We start from the raw sequence: 20935 nt of genomic DNA, 5'->3' as shown, positions 1-20935 counted from the left end.
TGGGGTTCATCGAAAAGTGAGGAAAATCCATAGGCCAATTTAAAGTGAAGAGAAACAAAGAAGAAAGGTATTGTATGCAGCAGAAAAAGAAGGGAGAAATAAATTCTCAAAAAGTGCCAAAAAAAATTAGCGCCTGATGCATTTCAGAAAATGACTTCTCTTCTTCAGGGGCAATCTGAATACATATACTTCCTAGCTCTAGGGCTATGTAAAGTCTTGGGGTTGGGAGGACATTTTGGCCCCTTGAAAGGCATGATTTTTATTCCAAAAATGGAATAGGAGAACATTTAGTACAACCCAAAAGACAAGTTGAATATCAGCTGAACTCGCTACAACCCCAACGGGAAGCTCTGAAGCAAAAGAATTGCATTACCAAAAAAACACAACACGCTTTGCAAGGAATTACAGAGTTGGCTCAGGGTGCCTTGAACAGAAAGATGTGATCAGCTTTGCACTCACACACTGAATTGGTCTTGAAAATGTACTTAAGGCAGGACTGACAAAGAGAAACTGGAAGAAGGAAATACATTTTCCAGGCGGTTTAAAATAATGGCATAGTTTGTCTTGAGTAATGGCATGGGGCTCATTTATTGTAGGTTTAAGCAGCAATCCGCAATACTCTGCAAAAATGGCAGCATTCGTAAATATGAATATAATACTCGGAAGGGTTTAGGATGACAGCATAATTTAGTCATCTAATAAAATGAAAGCAAGTTTGCAACTGTGAGTTTCACCCACCTCATCATCATTTAGTTGTAGAACATAAAAGAGCCAAGGAATTTCAGAAAGCTTTCTTAATTCAGATTCCAAACTGTGCACAGCTGTTGACAGCAGCTCTTCCTGCGGGGAGTCTAACTGCTACAGAAACAAACCACAAGACCTTATGAAGCTTTTGTTCTTCAAAAGGGAGTATCTCATAATCATCCTTAACAATGAAATAGATATGCCAAATGCTGTCATAAAGCTCAACGATTGAGATCAATATAATTTTTCTTTAAAAAAATAAGGATATTCATGCTGCTGCAAGTACAATTGTGTTAGAACAAAGTAATGGAAATCAGCAGGCCATCCATGTGTACAGATTTAAAAACATTTTCAGTTTCACCAATATGCTAAATTTGTATTAAAGCTGAAACCAAGATGAAAATATGAATATTACTAATTCATAAAATTCACACTAAGTCATGACATGCTTCAAACTGATGCACACAGATGGGATAAATTACTTCTGTCAGTGAACAATATCTTCACTCTGTGGAGTGCACTCTCTGAATGTTTGATAAGTGATCCATGGTGTAGCAAAGAGACTGCCTTCCCTTCCTGAGTTAGATGAACTCCTGCCTCCAAGGGGAGAAAAAACACATACAGCAGTCTTCTAAATTGCACTGTGCAGGAGAGGGAATCCATGTTTGAATTCGCATCCACATTTTTCAAAAGAAGAAAAGAAATCCCTGCACACAGAGCACTAAGAAGGAAAGGCTTTAGCCTGGCCTCTCTCATGTGTTCCTTTTCCACACTCAAGAAGAGACCCAGATTGAAAACATGCTGTTCTTCACCTGGGCCAGGAAAGACTGTGCCACACTTATCGTAACTATTTATTGGCTCTAGTTAAGAGGGGAAGTGCACTTCCTTCACTAATAGCCCAGATAAAGTGAAGGTGAGTGAACTTGACCAAGTTCAGCAAGGCCTCAAGGTTACAAAGCCATTAACTTCCTGTGTTGTCAAGAGCAGCTGTTGCCCTCATTCAAATAAATAAAGGATGTGGCTAACAGGACACAAATCATACACTGAAGCTCTGCTTCAGAAGTGCCCAGTCTTCCAAATGCCAATGCTTTTTCCTTAAAGAAAGGCACAGCCAACAGATAAGCCTCCCCACTGCCATTTCTTCAGTCTCCCCCTCCTCAGCATGGTGCATTGGCCTTTTCTGTCAAAAGCAAATTCCTTATGGATTGGATGTCAGCTTCTGTAAATATAATGTGTTAAATAACCCTGTAAAAAAAAAGTTATGTTTTATCACCATCTTACCAAAGGAACCCTTCCTACTAGCAAGGATTCAGTTTCATCATGCAGCGCCTTCACGTTGATAGCTACCTCAAGAGCAGTGTTTCTTGTAAGGCTCTGTGGGAAGAAAAACATATGAAGGTCAAAAATAAAGGGCCATAAATTTAGTTGTGAACAGCTTTGCAACAGTGGGAAAATCTAATAAATCAAAAGAAGTCAAAAGTGGCTTCCCCTACCAGAATCTAAATAGGGTTTTTCACTTCTTTTGAATATATTAGTTGAAAAGGTAGTCTAGCAATATTGTAAATAAAGACATTTCGATGGCTAATATAAAACTCACATTCAGAATTTTACTAAGCGCCATATTTTGGGTCAGGAAAGAAATTTCCCTCACGTCAAATAGGGGAGTTTTGTGCAGTGCACGCTTGAGTCATCTGATGCTACTTGCTCTGCAGGTACCTTCTGCAGTGTATCTACTGTCCACCGAGGACGCTGTGTCATGTGGACTGGGGTAGGTAACGTGGTGCGTTTGGGCACTGACGTGCCACCAGACACCTTCCATGGCACCCACTGAGGTGCTTCTCCCCCCTCCATTTTTAATTCTAATTATTATTTTAAGTCTTACAAGCAGCTAAGATTGCTTCAAAGTGAAGTGAAGGCCTTCAGCCACTGCCATCTTCATTCCTCATGGATGCCTCTGTGCCACATGTATGGCTCAGATACATTCTTTGGAAATAAAGATGGTGCACTGCTGCAGGTTGACATTTTGCTCTTCAGGGTGCCCAGCCACCAAAAAACAAGAAGAGAAAAAAGAAAAAGGAACCCTTTTTCTTTTCACTGCTGTCTGGCGATCGGGGGCAGGGGGATAAAGAGAGTGGCCAAGAGCTAGGAAGGGCAAGGTGAGCGGGCTAGGAAAGGCAGCTGTAAGCCAGCAGTGGTCAGGGAAGCCAGCAGTGAAGAGGGGCCAGTTGGGAGCTACCTCGGGTGTTGGGAAACGTTGTGTGTTTGTATGCCTGAATGGAAGGGGGCTGCTTGTGTGTGTGTGAGGGAGAGAGAGAGTGAAAGGGTTTAGGGATGATCCAGAGGGAGAGTAGATTTTGGACAAATCCTGAAAAAGAATGGGTGTGGTTTTTCATGTGCTTGCTGTGAGTGTGTATGTTAATCAGAAAGACAGAGAGAAGACAGAGAACGGAGACAGAGAGACAGAGATGGGGGGGTTGAGTGGTGATTCGGTGTGAGAGAAAAAGTGATGGGGGGAATGAGTTGGCTGGCAGGGAGAGAGAGAAACAGAGTCTGCCTTCTCTGAAATAGATTTCTGTTAGTGCAAAAAAGTGTGGATTCAAAGGAGTTGTTTTGTATCTTGGGGCTCAAAATTCACCTCTGCCTTGCACCCAGTCTTTTGGGCAGGTTACTTGTCCTTTATAACTAACCATGCGTTTCATAGCACCATTTTGTGGCGTTCCCAGAACAGTTTCTCAAATTGCCAAATGTGCCCATGGGCCCAAAAAGGCTGGAGCCCGCCGTAGGCTAACATGGGTGCTGGGAAGGAGCAAAGATGATAGGAAAACTATTACTGCCCCTTACTAAGCTCTGTGTCCTAGAGTTTTGCTATGTAGCAACAGCCTCAGTAATTAATTCTCAATGCAAGGAAATGCCAAATGACAAGAAACTTTTTTCTAGAACCTGAACTCAATTAAATTTCTGGTATATGTTGCAGATAAATAATATTTTTAACAAATATTTATATACCAATGCTTCATTTTATATTGATAAAAAATAAGGATTATAAAACCACAATGCATTTGAAAACCATCGCACCGTGCAGGTGTTAATTGTTGCTTATTTATTTATTTATTTGCTTATTTGCTTGCTTGCTTGCTTGCTTGCTTATTTATTTATTTATTGCATTATTTATACCGCACCAAATATTTCTTTACCTCAGGAAATCGTGGACTGGCTTTGTTTAATGCATGAGAACATGCATTGACAGCATGAGCCAGCTCTTGTTCCAACAGGCTGTGTATTTGTGCAGTTTCACAGATTCTGCAAGAATGGTTTGGGGGTATGGGGGAGAGAAGAGGAATTAGAAATGCATTGTCTGTTGATAAACAGCTGCCTGAAAACATTGACAAAGAGGAACAGAAATCTACACTTTCAGTAATTATTTTTTAAGTATACTGCATCCAGACCAGCCATTTTTTGCACTGACTGCTATAGAGAATCATACAATAAAGGGTTGCAGCCGCGCGGTATTCTCAATCGTTTTCCCAACACTCCTCCTCCAACACAGTCCTTTCTTTTATGTTTAATTTAACCCTAATCTCATGAATTTAGTCACTGTTTTCATGCCTTGGAGCATTACATACCTGTGGTTCCCCTTCCCTTATTTTCCCCACAGCACTACATACACTTTGCATGTGCAGAGATCAGTATGAAATGGAGTGTGTGCCTCGGGAGTCTGCTACATACCATAAGCTAGAATGAGCAATGTCACAGCAAAATTTGCAGACTCAGTCCACTGACATGATACCTTCAGAAGAATTTTAGATCTAGGTTATGCTACATTAGATGCAAAGACAATGGTCAGACCTAGATCTTGTCAAATCTAAGGCCTAGTGAAGCAAGGTAGTATACAGCCATCAGTAAAACAGTGGCAGTAGTCTTCCAGTTGTTCAGACCAGTGCTGAATCCTGAACTGGAAGCTTTTGTAGTGGTCAGGGGGCACCATCTGAACTTATCTGGCCTATTAATGTCAAGAGGCTTTCTTACTGGTATGGTCGGTCTCCTTGCAGTTCCCTCCTCTGTTGAGAGCTCTGTTGGCACACAGGCTGAATTTCTGCCTGATATCTCTCACATTGCCAGTTCAATACTCACTGTGAGCTTGAATCCTTACAATAATTTAATCTAGAGCATACTACTCATGTCTGAGAAGACAGATGAATGAACCCACAAGGGCTAATCGAACAGGAATGTGTCATCATAGCAGATTCAAAAGTAAAACAAAACAAAAACAGAATGTAGTACTTCACAGAATATATTATTATCATTACAGCATTGTTCTAAGCGTGTTAAGTATTTAGAACAGGGAATACCAATACCAGAAAATTAAGATAGTTTGAGCATTAAAAAAAGCAACCTTTTCACAGTGAAACAATGCAACTGACAAGTCAACAGACTTAGCTCAGCACAAAGAACTGATGACTTTCACACTACAATACCCTATTTAAGAATTGACTGATAATACTAAAGTGCTTAGCAGCCATTTGTTTCACTGTACCTGGTAATCAGTTCTTCTGCAGCCTGAGAACACAACTGGATTTGTAAAGCCTCTTCTTCTGTAGTCAGTTCCACAGCCTGTTGAGGGTACAAAGGTGATCTCAGTACTGGTTTGCAGGAATCACACTTCTGCTTGTCTTCCCAGGACTTCAGTGTACTCTCAAAGGCCTGTTTAGAATTGAATAAGTTACTTGACATTGCTCCCAGTTCTTCCATATATGGTCACTATGCACAAATACATTGATAAGTATTTTAAATAATTATTCAAGTTGCTCAATTATTTGTTGTAATTATAGGTAATACAACAAACTAACAAAAAGAATCCTGTGTGTGTGTGTGTGTGTGTGTGTGTGTGTCACATCATCCCTGTGTTTTTATAAAAAGGTAAAGTTGTCCCCAACCAGTCGTGTCCGACTCTAGGGTGTGGTGCTCATCTCCATTTCTAAGCCGAAGAGCCAGCGCTGTCCGAAGACGCTTCCGTGGTCATGTGGCCGGCATGACTGAACACCGAGGTGCACGGAACGCCATTACCTTTCCCACCGAAGTGGTACCTATTTATCTACTTGCAATTTCTTGCTTTCGAACTGAAAACAACATTCTCCCCAATAGTACTGGACTATTTTCATATCAAATTATATATACTTTCCCGCTCTCTCTCTCTCTCTCTCTCTCACACACACACATGTGCGAATGTACATCTATGTATGTATTATGTTCTCCTTTTTACATAGAGTATGGCATTTAGAAGCAGTACGCAAACCACTTATTCTTACATGTTACCTTTTTTTTGTTAATGAAACTAAATCAAATTTGTCACAAAGGGATTATGCTGCCTCTATCGCATCTGCAGAGTGCTGTCCCATGAGCCTGTTCCACGTGGTCCGGAGCCTGGTCGGTCCTGTGGCTCCGGAACCACTGGAGCATTCTAAGGCCTCATGTGAGGCCTTGGCAAGGCACTTTGCAGATAAAATTGATAAGATTAGGCGTGTTACTCTTCATGCTGTGGATACAGTTAGTGAGCAAGAGGCGGCCTGTGGCAAACCGGTTTTGTGGGATCGGTTCCAGCTTCTTCCTCCTGATGAAGTGGACAAGGTGCTTTCATCTGTACGGCCGACCACCTGCTTACTTGATCCTTGCCCATCTTGGCTCATTATGGGCTGCAGAGAGAGACTGGGTGAGGGGATCAGGGCGGTGGTGAACGCCTCCCTTGAGGAGGGAGTGATGCCATCAGCCTTCAAGGAGGCAGTGATAAGACCGCTCTTAAAGAAGCCCTCCTTGGATCCTCAAGTTCTGAACAACTTTCGCCCAGTCTCAAATCTGCCATTTTGGGGCAAGGTGATTGAGCGGGTGGTGGCGGTGCAGTTGAAGGCACACTTGGAAGAAACTGATTATCTAGACCCATTTCAGTTGGGCTTCAGGCTTGGGCATGGGACAGAAACGGCCTTGGTCGCCTTGGTAGATGACATGAGGAGGGCTTTGGATATGGGTGAATGCTCCTTCCTTGTTCTCCTCGACCTCTCAGCGGCTTTTGATACTGTTGACCACGGTATCCTCCTGGACCGCCTGGAGGGGTTGGGCATTGGAGACACCGTATTGCGGTGGTTCCGGTCCTTCGTCTCCGGCAGGTACCAGAGGGTAGCACTGGGAGAGGAGGTTTCGGACCCGTGGCCACTGACTTGTGGGGTGCCATAGGGTTCCATCCTCTCCCCGATGCTATTTAACATCTATGTGAAGCCGCTGGGGGCTATCATCAGGAGGTTTGGGGTGCAGTGTCATCAATATGCGGATGACACGCAGCTCTACCTCTCATTCAAATCTTCACCAAGGTTGGCCATAGAATCCCTGTCCAAATGTCTGGAGATGGTGAGTGGCTGGATGGGGAGGAATAAGCTGAAGCTGAACCCTGACAAGACCGAGGTACTTTTGGTGGGAGACAAGAGGAGACTAGGGGATGTTGACCTGGTGTTGAATAGGGTACGGCTACCCTTGAAAGACCAGGTCCGCAGCCTGGGGGTCATTTTGGACTCCCAGCTGTCCATGGATGCTCAGGTGTCAGCTTTGAGCTGGACAGCGCTGTATCAACTCCATCTGATAAGGCGGCTGCGCCCCTTCCTTCCCAACCATCTGCTCCCATCGGTAGTACATGCCCTGGTCTCCTCTCGTTTAGACTACTGTGATGCGCTCTACGTGGGGTTACCCTTGAAGACGGTTCGGAAACTGCAGCTGGTACAGAACGCGGCGGCTTGCCTGATTAAAGGCAGCCGCCGGCGAGATCACATCACTCCAGTGCTGAAGGAGTTGCACTGGTTACCAGTTGTTTTCCGGGCCAAATTCAAGGTGTTGGTTTTGACCTCTAAAACCCTATATGGTTCCGGCCCAGCCTATCTTAAGGAGTGCCTCCAGCAGCACCAGACAGGCCGCTTAACAACATCAGCCTCGGATGGCCTTCTCTCTGTCCCATCAGCCAGGACAGCTAGACTGGTGGGGATGAGGAAGAGGGCCTTTTCTGTGGTGGCCCCCACTCTGTGGAACTCCCTCCCTAGGGAACTCCGTCATGCCCCCTCTTTAATGAGCTTCCGTCGTGCATTAAAAACGTGGTTGTTCAGGCAGGCATTTGGGGTGGGTTAGGGTATTTTAGAAAATGTTTTTATGGTAGAATTTTATTGTTTTGAACTGTTTTTGTTGTGTGTTGTACATCGCCCAGAGTGGCTGGGTGACCAGCCAGATGGGTGATCAATAAATTTAATAATAAATAAATAAATAAATTTATACAGAACACATTATATATTAGGAAAGATCCTTTCTGTAACATACTCTGTCTCGTGTTAGCATTTGTGCTCTGTTTTTATGCACAATTTTAATAATTCCTGGGGGCTGAATCCATGCCTCTCCATCCACTTGCACAGGGACTCCTTCATCTCCAAGTATGGTGATCTTTACTGACCGGCACTGAAAGTGAGTAAACAGGTTTCAATACAGACAAATAGGTTCATGACAATTCCCATTAAGACTCGTCGTTAGCAGCTATGGCTCCTGTCCAAGTACATCTCAAGGGCAAAAAGCTGTTCCCATTTGGCATTTATGATGATTTGTTACACACTTAAAATTAAAACAAAAAGTCAACACTTGATTCATGTGTACTTTAGCAGCCTCATGAACTACTGTACCATCTCGTTGCTTTGCTCCTGGACATTACACATACCTGAGCTATCCTATGGTGTTGAAGCTTGATAACACGGGAAACTGCCATCTGCATGCTGCCAAACACTGCAACAACCTCCAAGATCTTATCATCAAATGATGGTGCCCCAAATATCTGATACAGGAAAAGGAAACATCAGTTTTGGTGAAACCCTACATGGAGCTTAGAACTGGGATTTTGCCTGTTATGCTCTGTAACTCATCAAGGACACTTAAGTACTTCCATGCCAGCACTAATGTAATTTAGATATTACATTTTATACTCCAGAATATAAATCAGCATCTCTTAAACATCAGTGAAGTGAAGCATTTGGCACACATTGTAAGACTGTAATGTCAAAAATAAGTGTACTCATATTTGAAATAGATACAAACCAGAAGCACAGTACCCCATAGATTTTGGAAGCAGAATGTTTAAATATATATGCACCAAAATATTTTGGCTATTGAACATGCATCTGAAGATTGAAGTACCATCTATAAGCAACAACACTACTTGTAGCAGATGTGTCATTTTCACATAGACATTTTTTTAACAGGATACAACTCTGGTTCTCAAAATGGGGAGAAGAACCTCCATAGAAAAGTGAAGACTGTTGCCAGGTAAACCATAACTTCTTTCCTGACCCTCCCCTTGTCTCAGATTTATTCTGCCTCCCCAGCCTATCCAACTCACTGCATACATATTTACTGGATCCTATTCCAATTAGTGCACTGTGGGGGACTCTCAACATTTTTGAACCCCCTTTGTGATGCTGATTTGCTCAGTGAAGGGTTAGAATTCAAACCTTTTGGGAGCTAACTTAAACACTGTACTTCCCAAACATATTAAAAAAAGGATCAAGTTGGTTTTGTATTCAACCTGAAATTAAAGGATAACATTAGTAAATTTATAAATCTTAACAAGTTACATACAACATTGATGATATTCCTTGATGCCAAAAAGGGCTTTGATAGTATAGAATGGCCTTTTTAAAAAGTATTGGAAACTATGACATTGATTCATCCTTTAAGGAATTTAGAAAAGCCATATAGTCTCATAAATAAATAATAAATATGTATGCATAAAAAAAATCCAAACCTTAACTAAAAATCTTCTGATATTTATATAAACTACATTTTGTCAATAAAACAGAAAAACAGTTACTGATAGGAAATAATACATTTAAAAACAAACAAACAACAACACACTACTCACATCGTCCTCCTTGGTTCCACCCCAGAAATTAGTTCCACCAGCATAGCTTGGAATATTCAGAACAGCTATGCCTTGAAGACTTGGGAGAGGGATATATTGTCCATCACACTGCAATGCATAAAATGCTACATAAATAATCACTGGAATAAGTTGCTATTTCCTTTAATCACAGAACTAGACTGGAATTAAAAATCATCTAGTCTAGCTTCCCATCCTTAACCAGGATGTTCTACACATTTTTAGTACATCTAAGTTGCGTATCAAACCTCTTTAAATTATTGTCCCTCAAGCCAATTATACAGTACCACAACAGAAGAAAAGGGCAAACATTGTTCCCAATATAGAGATGATTGACTGGAAACAATCCAAACAGCTGAAGCAATTGATACAAGCCAAAGATTACAGTGAAAGCAACTGGCCCAAGACAGTTAGCCAACTTTCTGGTTCCAAATATGGCAGTCACTTATATCCCAAGCATGAGACAAAATTTATATAAACATAGGTAAGGTAGCTTTACACACTGTGTAAACACACACTGTGACACTGTAACTACTGGACTACTGTAACATGCTCTACATAGAAGTGCCTTTGAAAACTATCCAGAAACTGCAACAAACTGTAACTATCCAGAAATTGCAACTACAAGGCCAAAATGAACAGGAATGTGTCATCATTCTGCATCCTAACAGATTCAAAAGTAAAATCAAACCAAAACTGAAACAGGTGCACAGTCTGGGGATGTTCTGGATCCATCATTGTCTCTTGGGCCACAAGTGACTTCAGTGGCTAGAAATGCCTTTTATCAGCTTATGCTGATATACCAGCTACTACCCTATCTGGGAAGAGATAGCCTGACAAAAGCTATCCATGCTCTGGCAACCTCCCAGCTGGATTAGTGCTGGGACATAGGGCTATTTTTGAAAATGGTTTGGAAACTTCATGTCAGGGCCTTGTAGGTTATAGCTAAGATTTGATTAGAAGTAGCCTGGAAGGGCTTGGGCCTATATTCAACCTCTGGAATGTCAGCATCTGTGTGAGCTTGTCTCTGTCACTGTTCTCAGAGCAGAGCTAGGGGGAGTCACCCTACTCCCTGTTCACCTGCTGGTCTGGCCTTGGCAGGCAGGGAGGCTGGAAGTTGTCCGTGAGAAACTGACAGGGGTGGGGTGGGGTTTGCAGGAGGTCGCCCAGGTTGAAGTGTCACTGCTGGAGAGCTGAGTAGTGACGCCCTGTTTAGACAGGGGCCTTGCTGAAAGGCTAAAGGCCCTTGTCTGTTAAGGGATCCGGAGGGGGTGTCTTGCAGTCGCGCCTTTCCTTTTAAGCTGATGCAAAGGCAAAGAGCCTTTGCTAGGAACATCTCATTTCATTGCCCGAAGCCTTCTCTGTTTGGATTCATCATTGTCTGGGCTTTTGGAGAGACTCTGCACATGGACTGGAACTCTGGATTGTTAAAGACTTGCCATGAAAAGTACTGTGAGACTTTTCATAGACTTGAACTCTAGTTTGTTGTGGATTAGGTGTCTGTGTTTGTAGTCAGCTCAATGTACGGCAGGCTGGGTTTGATCTATGACTTTTGGACTTCCTTCTGCCAGAACTCATGCAGCGTGGAGCTGCCAATATGAAAGCGGTGGCTCGGAACTCCTTGTGTGTGGGGGTATGCTCTTCCCTTGATCTTGATGGGCCTTGACCATGCAGCCTGGAGTTATCAATCTGGAGTTATCAGTCTAACTCTCTATGGTGTGGTTTTGTTTTGGCCTCTTCAAGAAGCTATCTCTTGATTACCTGATGGGTTCATTCCAGGAATCATTCCCTTTCCAGGTCCGGGGTTGGAACCCTGTGTAAGAATTGCCTGGGTTAGGTATGCCAGGAATCCAGAGTACCTTCCCTTGTGTCCAGAACCATGGAGATGGCAACGCAGAAATCACGTTGATGAGGATCTCAGTCACAATAGTAGTGTTTAGCTTTGGACTGTTGAATTACACAGAGCCTATAGCTACTGGCCATCAGCTTTATGATTTCTGAAGAGTGTAACCACTAAGCTTTTGCCTTGGGATTTCCAGCAATAAAGAAATCTCACTGATTTGGGTGTCAGATTGCCTGAGCGTGTGCACTGGGGGGATTGGGAAACCTGACACTTCAGTTAATCCACAATAAAGCTACCAGGATACTAACTGGGCCTGATCGATACAATCATGCAACAATGGTGCTTCATCAGCTGCACTGGCTTCTAGTCCATTTCTGGACCCAATTCAAAGTGTTGGTGTTGACCTTTAATCTCCTAAACTTTATCCATTTCTAGGTAAAGGTAAATCTTCTCTCATATGTACCTGCCTGGACCTGAAGTCTTCTTCGGAGGCCCTCCTTTGGGTGCCCTGGTCAAATGAAGTTAGAAGGATGGCTACATGAGAGAGGGCCTTCTCCGTTGTGGCACCATATTTATGGAATACTCTCCCCAAAGAGGCTTGCCTGGAGCCCACACTTATCTTTTCAGCACAAAGCAAAGACATTTAGATTTTTATTAGTATGAGGCATTTTAATTGGGGGGAGGATCACTTATTGATGCTGTTTTTAACCTGTTTATTGTACAAGCCTCCCATAGAATGTTTTGTTATAGGGCAGAATATAAATATCATACATAAATAAATATGTACTTCCTTATTCACTCAGTTCAGCGTCTGAGGTCCTGCTCCATTTGCCCCTTCTGACTGATTTCAACAGGGAGTTACTGGGAGCAGAAATGTTTCAGTACTGACATCAGCTCTGTGCAATGTTTTCTGTAAGAAGAGCCTCCTAGCACAAAGACATGTCAGCATTTGTCACATAGTTTTCCCTGGTGTGCTTGTCTATCAAAAAATAAATAGCTCGTAAAGGGGAGGGGCCAACCAGGATTGGGACTGTGGCGTGTGTGTGTGTGTGTGTGTGTGTGTGGCCTTTAACCTCCATCCAGTCCATTTCTGGGCCCGATTCAAAGTGCTGGTATTAACATTTAAAGCCCTTAACGGCTTGGGGCCAGGTTACCTGAAGGATCGCCTCCTCCCATATGTGACTGCCCGGACCTTAAGATCATCTTCAGCAGCCCTTCTCCGTGAGCCCCTGCCAAAGGAAGTGAGGCGGGTGGCTACTAGGAGGAGGGTTTTTCTGCTCTGGCACCCTGGCTGTGAAATGAACTCCCTAGTGAGGTTCGCCTGGCACCTACATTGTATTCCTTTCGGCACCAGGTGAAGACCTTTTTATTTTCCCAGGCATTTTAACATTTTAGCTTTCTAGACTTTTAGCTTTGCTGTTTTAAATCTGTATTTTAAATCCCTGCACTGCTGCTAGATTTTATTGTAGTTGTATTGTTATATTGTGGTTTTAATGTTCTATATATTTTAAATTGTTTTATTGTGTGCCGTTTGGTTTTAATTTTTGTGAACTGCCCAGAGAGCTTCGGCTATTGGACAGTATAGAAATGAAATAAATAAAATAAAATCCACATGCCTGCTATTCACAATGGAAGGAAAGCTCCCACAGGCACCAGTTAATTTAATTAATTAATTAATTAAACAGACACCTTTAGGGACAGCTCACCTCTCAGGAATAGTGCAAAGTTGGGTAAATGTAGAGCTAAGGCACATGGGCAGGAAGAAGGAAAATCTATAGCACCTCTCACAGGACCCAGTTCAATAGTGGTTTCCAAAAGAAAAAGAAAAAAAAGCAATCATGGGATGGTCTTCAGGAATGCCTTTAAGAAAGTTATTTAGTATTTCCTGCCTCAAATAGATCAGAAGGGAATATTTCCCCATTTGGAATGGCACCTGAGATGATCTCTTTTCCCTTCTCCTCTTTCCTGAATCAATCAGTAGGGCTCACAACAAGCAGAGTCAGGGACTCCTTAAGAACCTGCTTTCAATGAATATTTTACATCAGGATGTCCATAATACTCATACTCAACAATACTTAAGACCAAGCTTGAACTTATTTATCTTAACCTATTTTGAGATGTTCCTATATTAGGGAGACGTCCAACATCACAAAGTAGCAATCCAGTATGAAGAAGCTGGGATGCTGGGGTTAGAGGACTTGGCTTCCCCAACTTACACTTGACAGGATCTAGATAGCGATAAATAAAGATTACCTCAAGCTGCACTTTTTGTTCTAAGTTTTTGTAGGTCCGTTGCAATAATTCTTTAGTGCCAAGTACACCATACCACATCATGTTCTTTGTCCTGCTTCTGAATGCAAAGGAAAAATGATCATGCCGAGGCACAGAATTCACATACCAACCATATTTTGTACACTACCAACCCCTCTTAAGAAGTTGAAAGAAGAAAGGACAGTCATTAGACAGATGTTTAAGTTAAATGTTCTTATTTAAAACCTCAGTATTGACTCAATTACCTGCATTTTTCAGGGTGCTCCTCTCGTTTATTGTTAAATTCTAATGAAATCTTTGCATCTAATCCAATTCCAAAATAATTGTTCATGACACACTTCTCTGAATATCCTTCCCTGTAAGCAAATACACAACTGTATAATAATCTTAGCATAGATAGGGCAGATTGTAACTATCATACGCATAAGTATACAAACAATGCACATTTCTAGCTTTTCAACAGATTCTACAATAGCCTCCTGTTCAGCTCTCCCAATGGTTGTCCTCCCACCCCTCGCTATGTGAAAGTAACAGAATTGTGATAAGTAAATATTTAGTGCACTACTATTTATTTATTTTGGGCAGGATACACCGGGTTGTATCCAGTGATGGCTTTGCACTAGCAGAAAGCACATTGACTCTTACAAGGCGGTGCACCCAATTTTCACAGATACCACACCCCACTGCACCCCCCACCAAAGTGCTCCTGAGGGTTGAGTGCCATTCTGGAAATGTATGGGATATGGTGCAGAGGGCTGCAGTAGGTCCTGAGGTTCAGAAAAAATCAGGTGTCTCACCTTACACAGGTGGAAGTGCAGGATTCATGGTGGATCTCTTTTTCAGAGATCTCTGCAGGCATTTATATTTTTTAAAAACCCCTGAAGCCCATTCTCAGGGACAAAGCACGTAGGGCTACTGCTTAGAATAAAACCACATATATTTTTTTACATCCTGAGACTTCGCCTCATTATTCCATTCTAATAATTGATAGACATGGCTCTGCATATTTGAGTGGCTTGGCAACATCACTAGGCATAACAGAGGATGAAGACTGGGAGCATCTCTACACCAGCCTAAAATCCTGCATTTAAAATGGGGCTTTCTGCTTCTGTTTTAAATGCAGGATCATGACAGACTCCCTTTATATGTGCTTCCTCCCCGCTTTCCACCTCCTTTTCCGCCTGATCTGAGTCTTTGATATGTTTTATTATACAGCCGCTAGATGGTGCTGTTGTCTAGCTCCTCTTATTGTGGGTTTTCCTCTTTTCACAAGGGAACTTAAGCGGAACTCAAGCACTGTAATTTGATAACTCATTATCTGCGATCTTTTAAAAAATGGAATAAAGGTCATTTAGTGTGGGAGACAGCCTGGACGTTGACAACATCATATAAAGGACTCACAAACTTCCATAGTTACTGATCTCAATAGCAGGATAAAAGCTCTGTGTGGAGAAGCCCTATGCCTCACTGTCCCACCCACGAATTCAACCTAAGAGTTTCTATCAACTCAAGAAGTGATAGCCCTCCAGTGATTTATCTTCTTGTACCAAACTAGCTCCTTCAAAACTCTTGATCAGATCTGGCAGTGGCAGCATGCTCCATCCCTATGCCCAGTGTCTTCTCACCAAACTAACCCTCAATAAGGTGCATTTTTCTGAATGCTCTGAATAACAGTAGACTCAAGATATGCTCGGCAGAAAGTTTCAGCACCGGATTGCCAACTTACTCTGCAAGAAGCGCTCTGTTCTCCTCTGTACATGACTAACACCCCTTCACTATGTGTTCCATAGAGGATGGAGGCACCTTGGCTTCAAAGAAGCTTCTGACATAGCAGACTCTGTCTTAATTGTCTTCAAAATAGCAAGAAGGCCAGGAGGACTACAGTGAAGATAATTTTCCTGCTTGTGGATGTTAACTGGAGGAATGCTTGCTGCTCCAACCTTGAATTTAAAATTTTCATTCAGACCATAGTGGTCTGAGTAGAGAAGTATTTCACAGCATCCACTCTAAGTATATGTATATGTCCTGAGTGATACCATTTTTGAAACTGGATGCTTTGGATCCATGCTGAAGCCGACATTTGGAGTCTCTTTAATCTGCCACTGAAGAATACCATCCAATCAAAATGCATTTGACATACAAGAATGTTAAATTTCACAGATTAGTTTTGTAATTTGATAATGTAATGCTTGTAACAGGATAGAGAGGCTTCTGAATCTCCTTATAACTCTTGTGTGTGTGTGTGTGTATGTGTGTGTATGTATGTATGTATATATATATATTTAGCAGTTGGTTCAAAAATTGACTTTTACCTGCACCTTTTGTTGTAAAATTTTAGCTATGTTTTACAGTTTCTTATAAATGTTTTATAGTGCTTTATAGATTGTATTACTACTTTGCACTTGCATCTTTTGCTGTGCAATTTTAAGCCATGTTTTATAAATGTTTTATAGTACTTTATAAATATTATTATTATATTCTTGTTACTTGTGTGTAAGATTTGCAGTTTGTCCTGATCTTTCAGTCTCACTTGTTTTTTATTGGTTAGGAAATTGTCTCCTTTGTTTAAACTTAGGCACAGTATGCACATTGTAACTCCATTGCTACTTCCTTACTATCTCTGACAGTGGAGTTGTTACAGAGTGGAGGGTTGCTTCTAGTCCCACACAGAAGGGTGATTGGGCCCTAAAAACTGCTGCCTATGCTGAACATAAGAACCTAAGAGCCATGCTGTACCAGACCAAGGATCCATCTGGTCCAGCATTATGTTCACACAGTAGTCAACCAGCTGCCTGTGGGAAACCCCCAAGTAGGACATGAGTGCAACAGCACCCTCCCAGTTGTGATCTCCAGCAACTAGTGTACAAAGGCATACTGCCTCCAATACTGGAGGTAGCATATAGCCATCAGAACTAATAGCCATTTATAGCCTTATTCTCCATGAATTCATCTAACCCCCTTTTCAAGCCATCCAAGTTAGTGGCCTTCACTGCAACTTGTGGTAGCATGTTCCCCACCAATCAGCTTCATGGGATGAACCTGGGTTCTAGTATTATGAGAGTGGGAGAAAAATGTCTCCCTATCCACTTTCTCCACACCATGCATAATTTTGTACACCTCATCTCTCCCCTCTTTTCTAAGCTAAACAGTCCTAGATGTTGTAACCTTCCCTCATAGGGGAGATGCTCCAACTCCTTGATCATTTTAGTTGCCCTTTCCTGCACTTCTTCCAACTGTACAATACCCTTTTTTAGGGGTGGTGACCAGAACTGTACGCAGTATTCCAAGTGTGGTCACAGCACAGATTTGTGTAAGAGCAGTATGATATTGGCAGTTTTATTTTTGAGGCCCTTCCTAATTATGACTAACATATAATTGTGTTTTTTACGGAAGTAACACACAGCACAAAACATAGAATGGATGCAATGTTTATCTTTGCGCATCTCAAGGCCTAACACCTTCCATTCCTACCTGGAGCAGTTGGGGGAGCAAGTTATTCCATGAGTCCTCCACTGCTTAAGGAGACCCATTACCCCAAACCTTGCTAATCCTCTGTCTCCTCCTTGCTCTTAAGATTATGTTGGGAGTGGGTGGTTCAGGAATTATAAGTAAGCTGTTACTGGAACAGTTTGCACAGTCAGGAAAAACTTCCTGACTTTTAGAGCAACACGACAATGGAACCAATTCCCTAGGGAGGTGGTGGGCTGTCCCACACTGGAGGCATTCAAGATGAGGCTGGATAGCAATCTGTCAGGGATGCTCTGACTTAGATTCCTGCACTGAGCAGGGGGTTGGACTCAATGGTCTCAATGACCCTCCGACCGTACTATTCTATGATTCTATGATCATCCTAGGCTAAACAAGCCATTGTGGCTTGTTTAAACTGCAGCGTGTGCTGGCGCATGCCAGGTGTGATTTGCATAATCATCTGCCTGGTCGCAGCTTGTCATATCATCCAAACGCAAGTGGCATGGCTTGTCTGAGGGGGAAACAACCCTCAAATAGCCCAACAACACCCTGTGGGTTATTTGAGGGCTGTTTCCCCCTCAAACAAGCCATGCTGCCTGGGTTCTCGCTGCAGTTTAAGCAAGCGACTGTGGCTTGTTTGGCCCACAATGATCATCCAAACCAGGTCACTGAAGCTCTAGCTCAAATCTCAAACCAAAACACTGAAGCACACCCTACCTGACTTCACGGGACAATAAGCCCACCTTTTCTCCGAGTGAGAACCACTTCCCAGTTAGCTCAAAACTCTAGTGTACTCTTTTGGGAACTGTAATTGCATAGGTCTGCTCCATTTTTATGTTTTAATAAACAAATTTCCACATTTTTGACTTCTGAATCTATTAAAATCACCCAAATTTCCTTTTTGTGTGTGCATGTATGACTGGATGTTAATACTGTGGGGAAAAAAACCGGATGTCAGCAAAATGAGAAATAGAAATAATCAAACATTAAACAAATAATTATTTTTCTTACAATGATTCTGGATCAGGATCAATAAAGGGTGTGGCGCCAAATGGGTCAATGTTGGCTAGTAACATTTTGCTGATAATAGAACTCCCTGCAATAGAGGCAGCAAGACCCGCTCTGAGGCCTGATGGGAAAAGAGAAAAATGCATGTTGTAATTACCTAATGCTGTAGACATTTCTTGCATAGTTTATTAGACAACATTTTAAAGGGAAAAGGGGGAAGGGCAACTAAAATCTTTTCTTAAAAATTATTTAACTTACCCTTGTAAAAGAGAAAATTAGTCAGCTTCATCAGTAAGGATTTAAAACTATTATCCTTAGCAGAAAGGTCTCATTATGACCAGATATAGACAATCAAAATAGTATAATTTACAGTACAGGGAAACATAGGGCCAAACTACTTGTTATTTTAGATGTGTTACTGCATTTAACATTACTGCCTGATCAAGATCATTACCACACATTAAATGCAATAATACAAGTATTTTGTAGGTTGGCCCATAGGAACTAAAGAGACAATGGATTTCAAAAAATGTTGTCTAACTTAAGTCCCATTCATTTCGATGAATCTACTGTAAGTAGAACTAACATTGGATAGAATACAATGCAGGAAATCATGTACTTAACTACTAGAAAAATCATTGGGACTTAAGTACTTAGCTATGTGCATAGCTCCCATTGGTTTTAATAAGACCAAAGCACACTGAACTTTCTCTGGATTGGGCTATAATCCTGTTACCGGATCAACTTTTGGTTATGTGCACAGACTTCTTCATCAGGAAGTATCTGCTTATTTCCAATTATTCTTTTTTACATTTCAACACCCCCTCTTCCTGGCTAATGATGTCTGAACAAGCCCTGAACATAAGTATATTCTTGAGTGACCTGTATTTGCTGTATTAAAATACGACACACGAAGACCCTTTGCCCCTGAAGATACATTGGATATTTTTTCATAAAAACTCCTGCTTTGTAGCATCAGCTTGAGGCTCGCCTCTTCCTTTACTGTTCAGGTGGACACAGTGCCATTTAGAGCAAGTGTATTTAGCAAATATTTTATCAGTCAGATCAGTCAAACAGTTGCATAATCAAAAACTATTAATTCAAAATATATTGCGCATTGACTGATGGTATTTACAAACTGCGTCAGTCTTCTAAGAGCTCAAGATATACATTCTATCATTTGCTTAACTCAGTATCTAGAAGCATCTGAAAACCTATCTTCATTAACACACAAGATTCCAGATGAACACTGATAACTCATTAGCTTCATAACAAGGTGCAGATGCTTTTAAAACAGCACAAAAGTGCTTATTTATGTTAACTAATGGGGAAAGCAATCCCATGGTCCCTGGGCGAGCATCCCAGGGACCATAGGAGGGTTCAGATTAACCTGTCCGAGGTCAGGGAAAGTGCTCTGAACTTGGAAGGAGGAGTAGGAGATCCACCCCCTCTCCCCTGCTCCCTCATAGCAGGTGCAGAGAGAATTGCTGCCTCTTCAGGATTAGAAAATCAACCCTGGAGAGAGAAAATGGGCCATTCTGGTGGACAGGGAAAGGAGGAGATGGGAGAGCCCAGGATACAATGTATCCTGAGCCTCTTCCAGCCTCCTTTCCTCCCCATCCAAAGCACCTCACCTAGACAGGCTGAAAAGTCCATTTAGCAAAAAAAATCAAAGATCAGAGCATGGGGTAGGGGGCAAGGATCACCTCTGCCGCTCCTCCTGCCCTCTGCCTGGAAGGGCATAGGAATCTCAGAAACCTCCGAGTTTGGGGGCTTCCAAATCATGAGGGCAACGTTTATAGGATTGCGCCCTAAACTGTTTTGGTATAACTCGGAAAAAATCCACACCAGTATATTTTTTGAGGCAGTGAAAGGACTAGCAAATTGTAAACCCTGCATTACCTGGGCAAATTATCCTTGTGTTCAATACTGGAAGATTTTCTTTGCTGACTGTGCAGGCTGGGGCTGAAAAAGAACTTGCATGAGAAAGAATGCGACTTCTCTGTCCATCTGGAGATTTGGGGGCGGTTTTAACTGTTCAGAGGGGGAAAACAATATGCATTATCTTTCTACATATAAAAATGATATAAATCTGCCATATGGGTACTATTTATTTATTAGGACAACATGTAGCTACTAGGAATTTTTCTCCCTACCTCTCCCTTTAGGACAGGGAAAGGCAACCTTTCATCTGCAGGCCTAATCTGGCCTGTGGAAGCTTGGACTCTCTTCACAGGCCCCTCCCCATCCCCAAGCTACCAGGGGCTTTGTGAGGAGGCAGGAGGAGGAATCTCCTTCAGAGATCAGAGATAACATGGAGAGTCTGCTGAGTGCCGTACTGCGTATCACAGATTGGAGATAACAATGGGATTGGGTGAGTGGTGGCCTTCACCTGCCCTGCATCATCTCCCCAATAGCTTTTTCACCAGAGGCTTTATAACAGGAGTCCCCAACCTTTTTTGGACCCCTGGGCACACTTTGGAATTTGAGAAACTGCTGAGGGCACCACTACAAAATGCCTCCCATGGAGGACTGGCTAGTCACATAATGGCTGCTGTGGGAGTTTGCTAGTCAAAAGCAAGCTAAGGAGATGGGGTGGGGAGAAATAGTGAGGCTAGAAGCAGGGACGGAGGGAGGGGGAAATAGCAAGG

General features: G+C 42.3%; 1 protein-coding gene across 2 annotated transcripts in view; it reads right to left on the bottom strand.

Moving 5' to 3' along the window:
• Nucleotides 1-20935, bottom strand: part of DGKH (diacylglycerol kinase eta) — a 164836-nt gene that overhangs the window by 22195 nt on the left and 121706 nt on the right. For both annotated transcript variants that reach the window (XM_084844920.1, XM_084844921.1), the window contains exons 18-28: nt 20187-20318; nt 18288-18405; nt 14054-14164; nt 13791-13887; nt 9677-9784; nt 8480-8593; nt 8092-8226; nt 5279-5445; nt 3939-4044; nt 2026-2118; nt 739-858 (exon numbers count right to left, since the gene is read on the bottom strand). In XM_084844920.1, coding sequence (XP_084701046.1) covers nt 739-858; nt 2026-2118; nt 3939-4044; nt 5279-5445; nt 8092-8226; nt 8480-8593; nt 9677-9784; nt 13791-13887; nt 14054-14164; nt 18288-18405; nt 20187-20318 — 1301 coding nt within the window. The remainder of the gene's footprint in view (nt 1-738; nt 859-2025; nt 2119-3938; nt 4045-5278; nt 5446-8091; nt 8227-8479; nt 8594-9676; nt 9785-13790; nt 13888-14053; nt 14165-18287; nt 18406-20186; nt 20319-20935) is intronic.

Source organism: Heloderma suspectum, chromosome 3 (genome assembly GCF_057233095.1).
Source record: "Heloderma suspectum isolate Gila_16-S chromosome 3, 16-S_ref, whole genome shotgun sequence".
Lineage (NCBI taxonomy): Eukaryota > Metazoa > Chordata > Lepidosauria > Squamata > Helodermatidae > Heloderma > Heloderma suspectum.
Note: the sequence above shows the minus strand (reverse complement) of the source record. Positions and strands in the feature narration are given on the sequence as shown.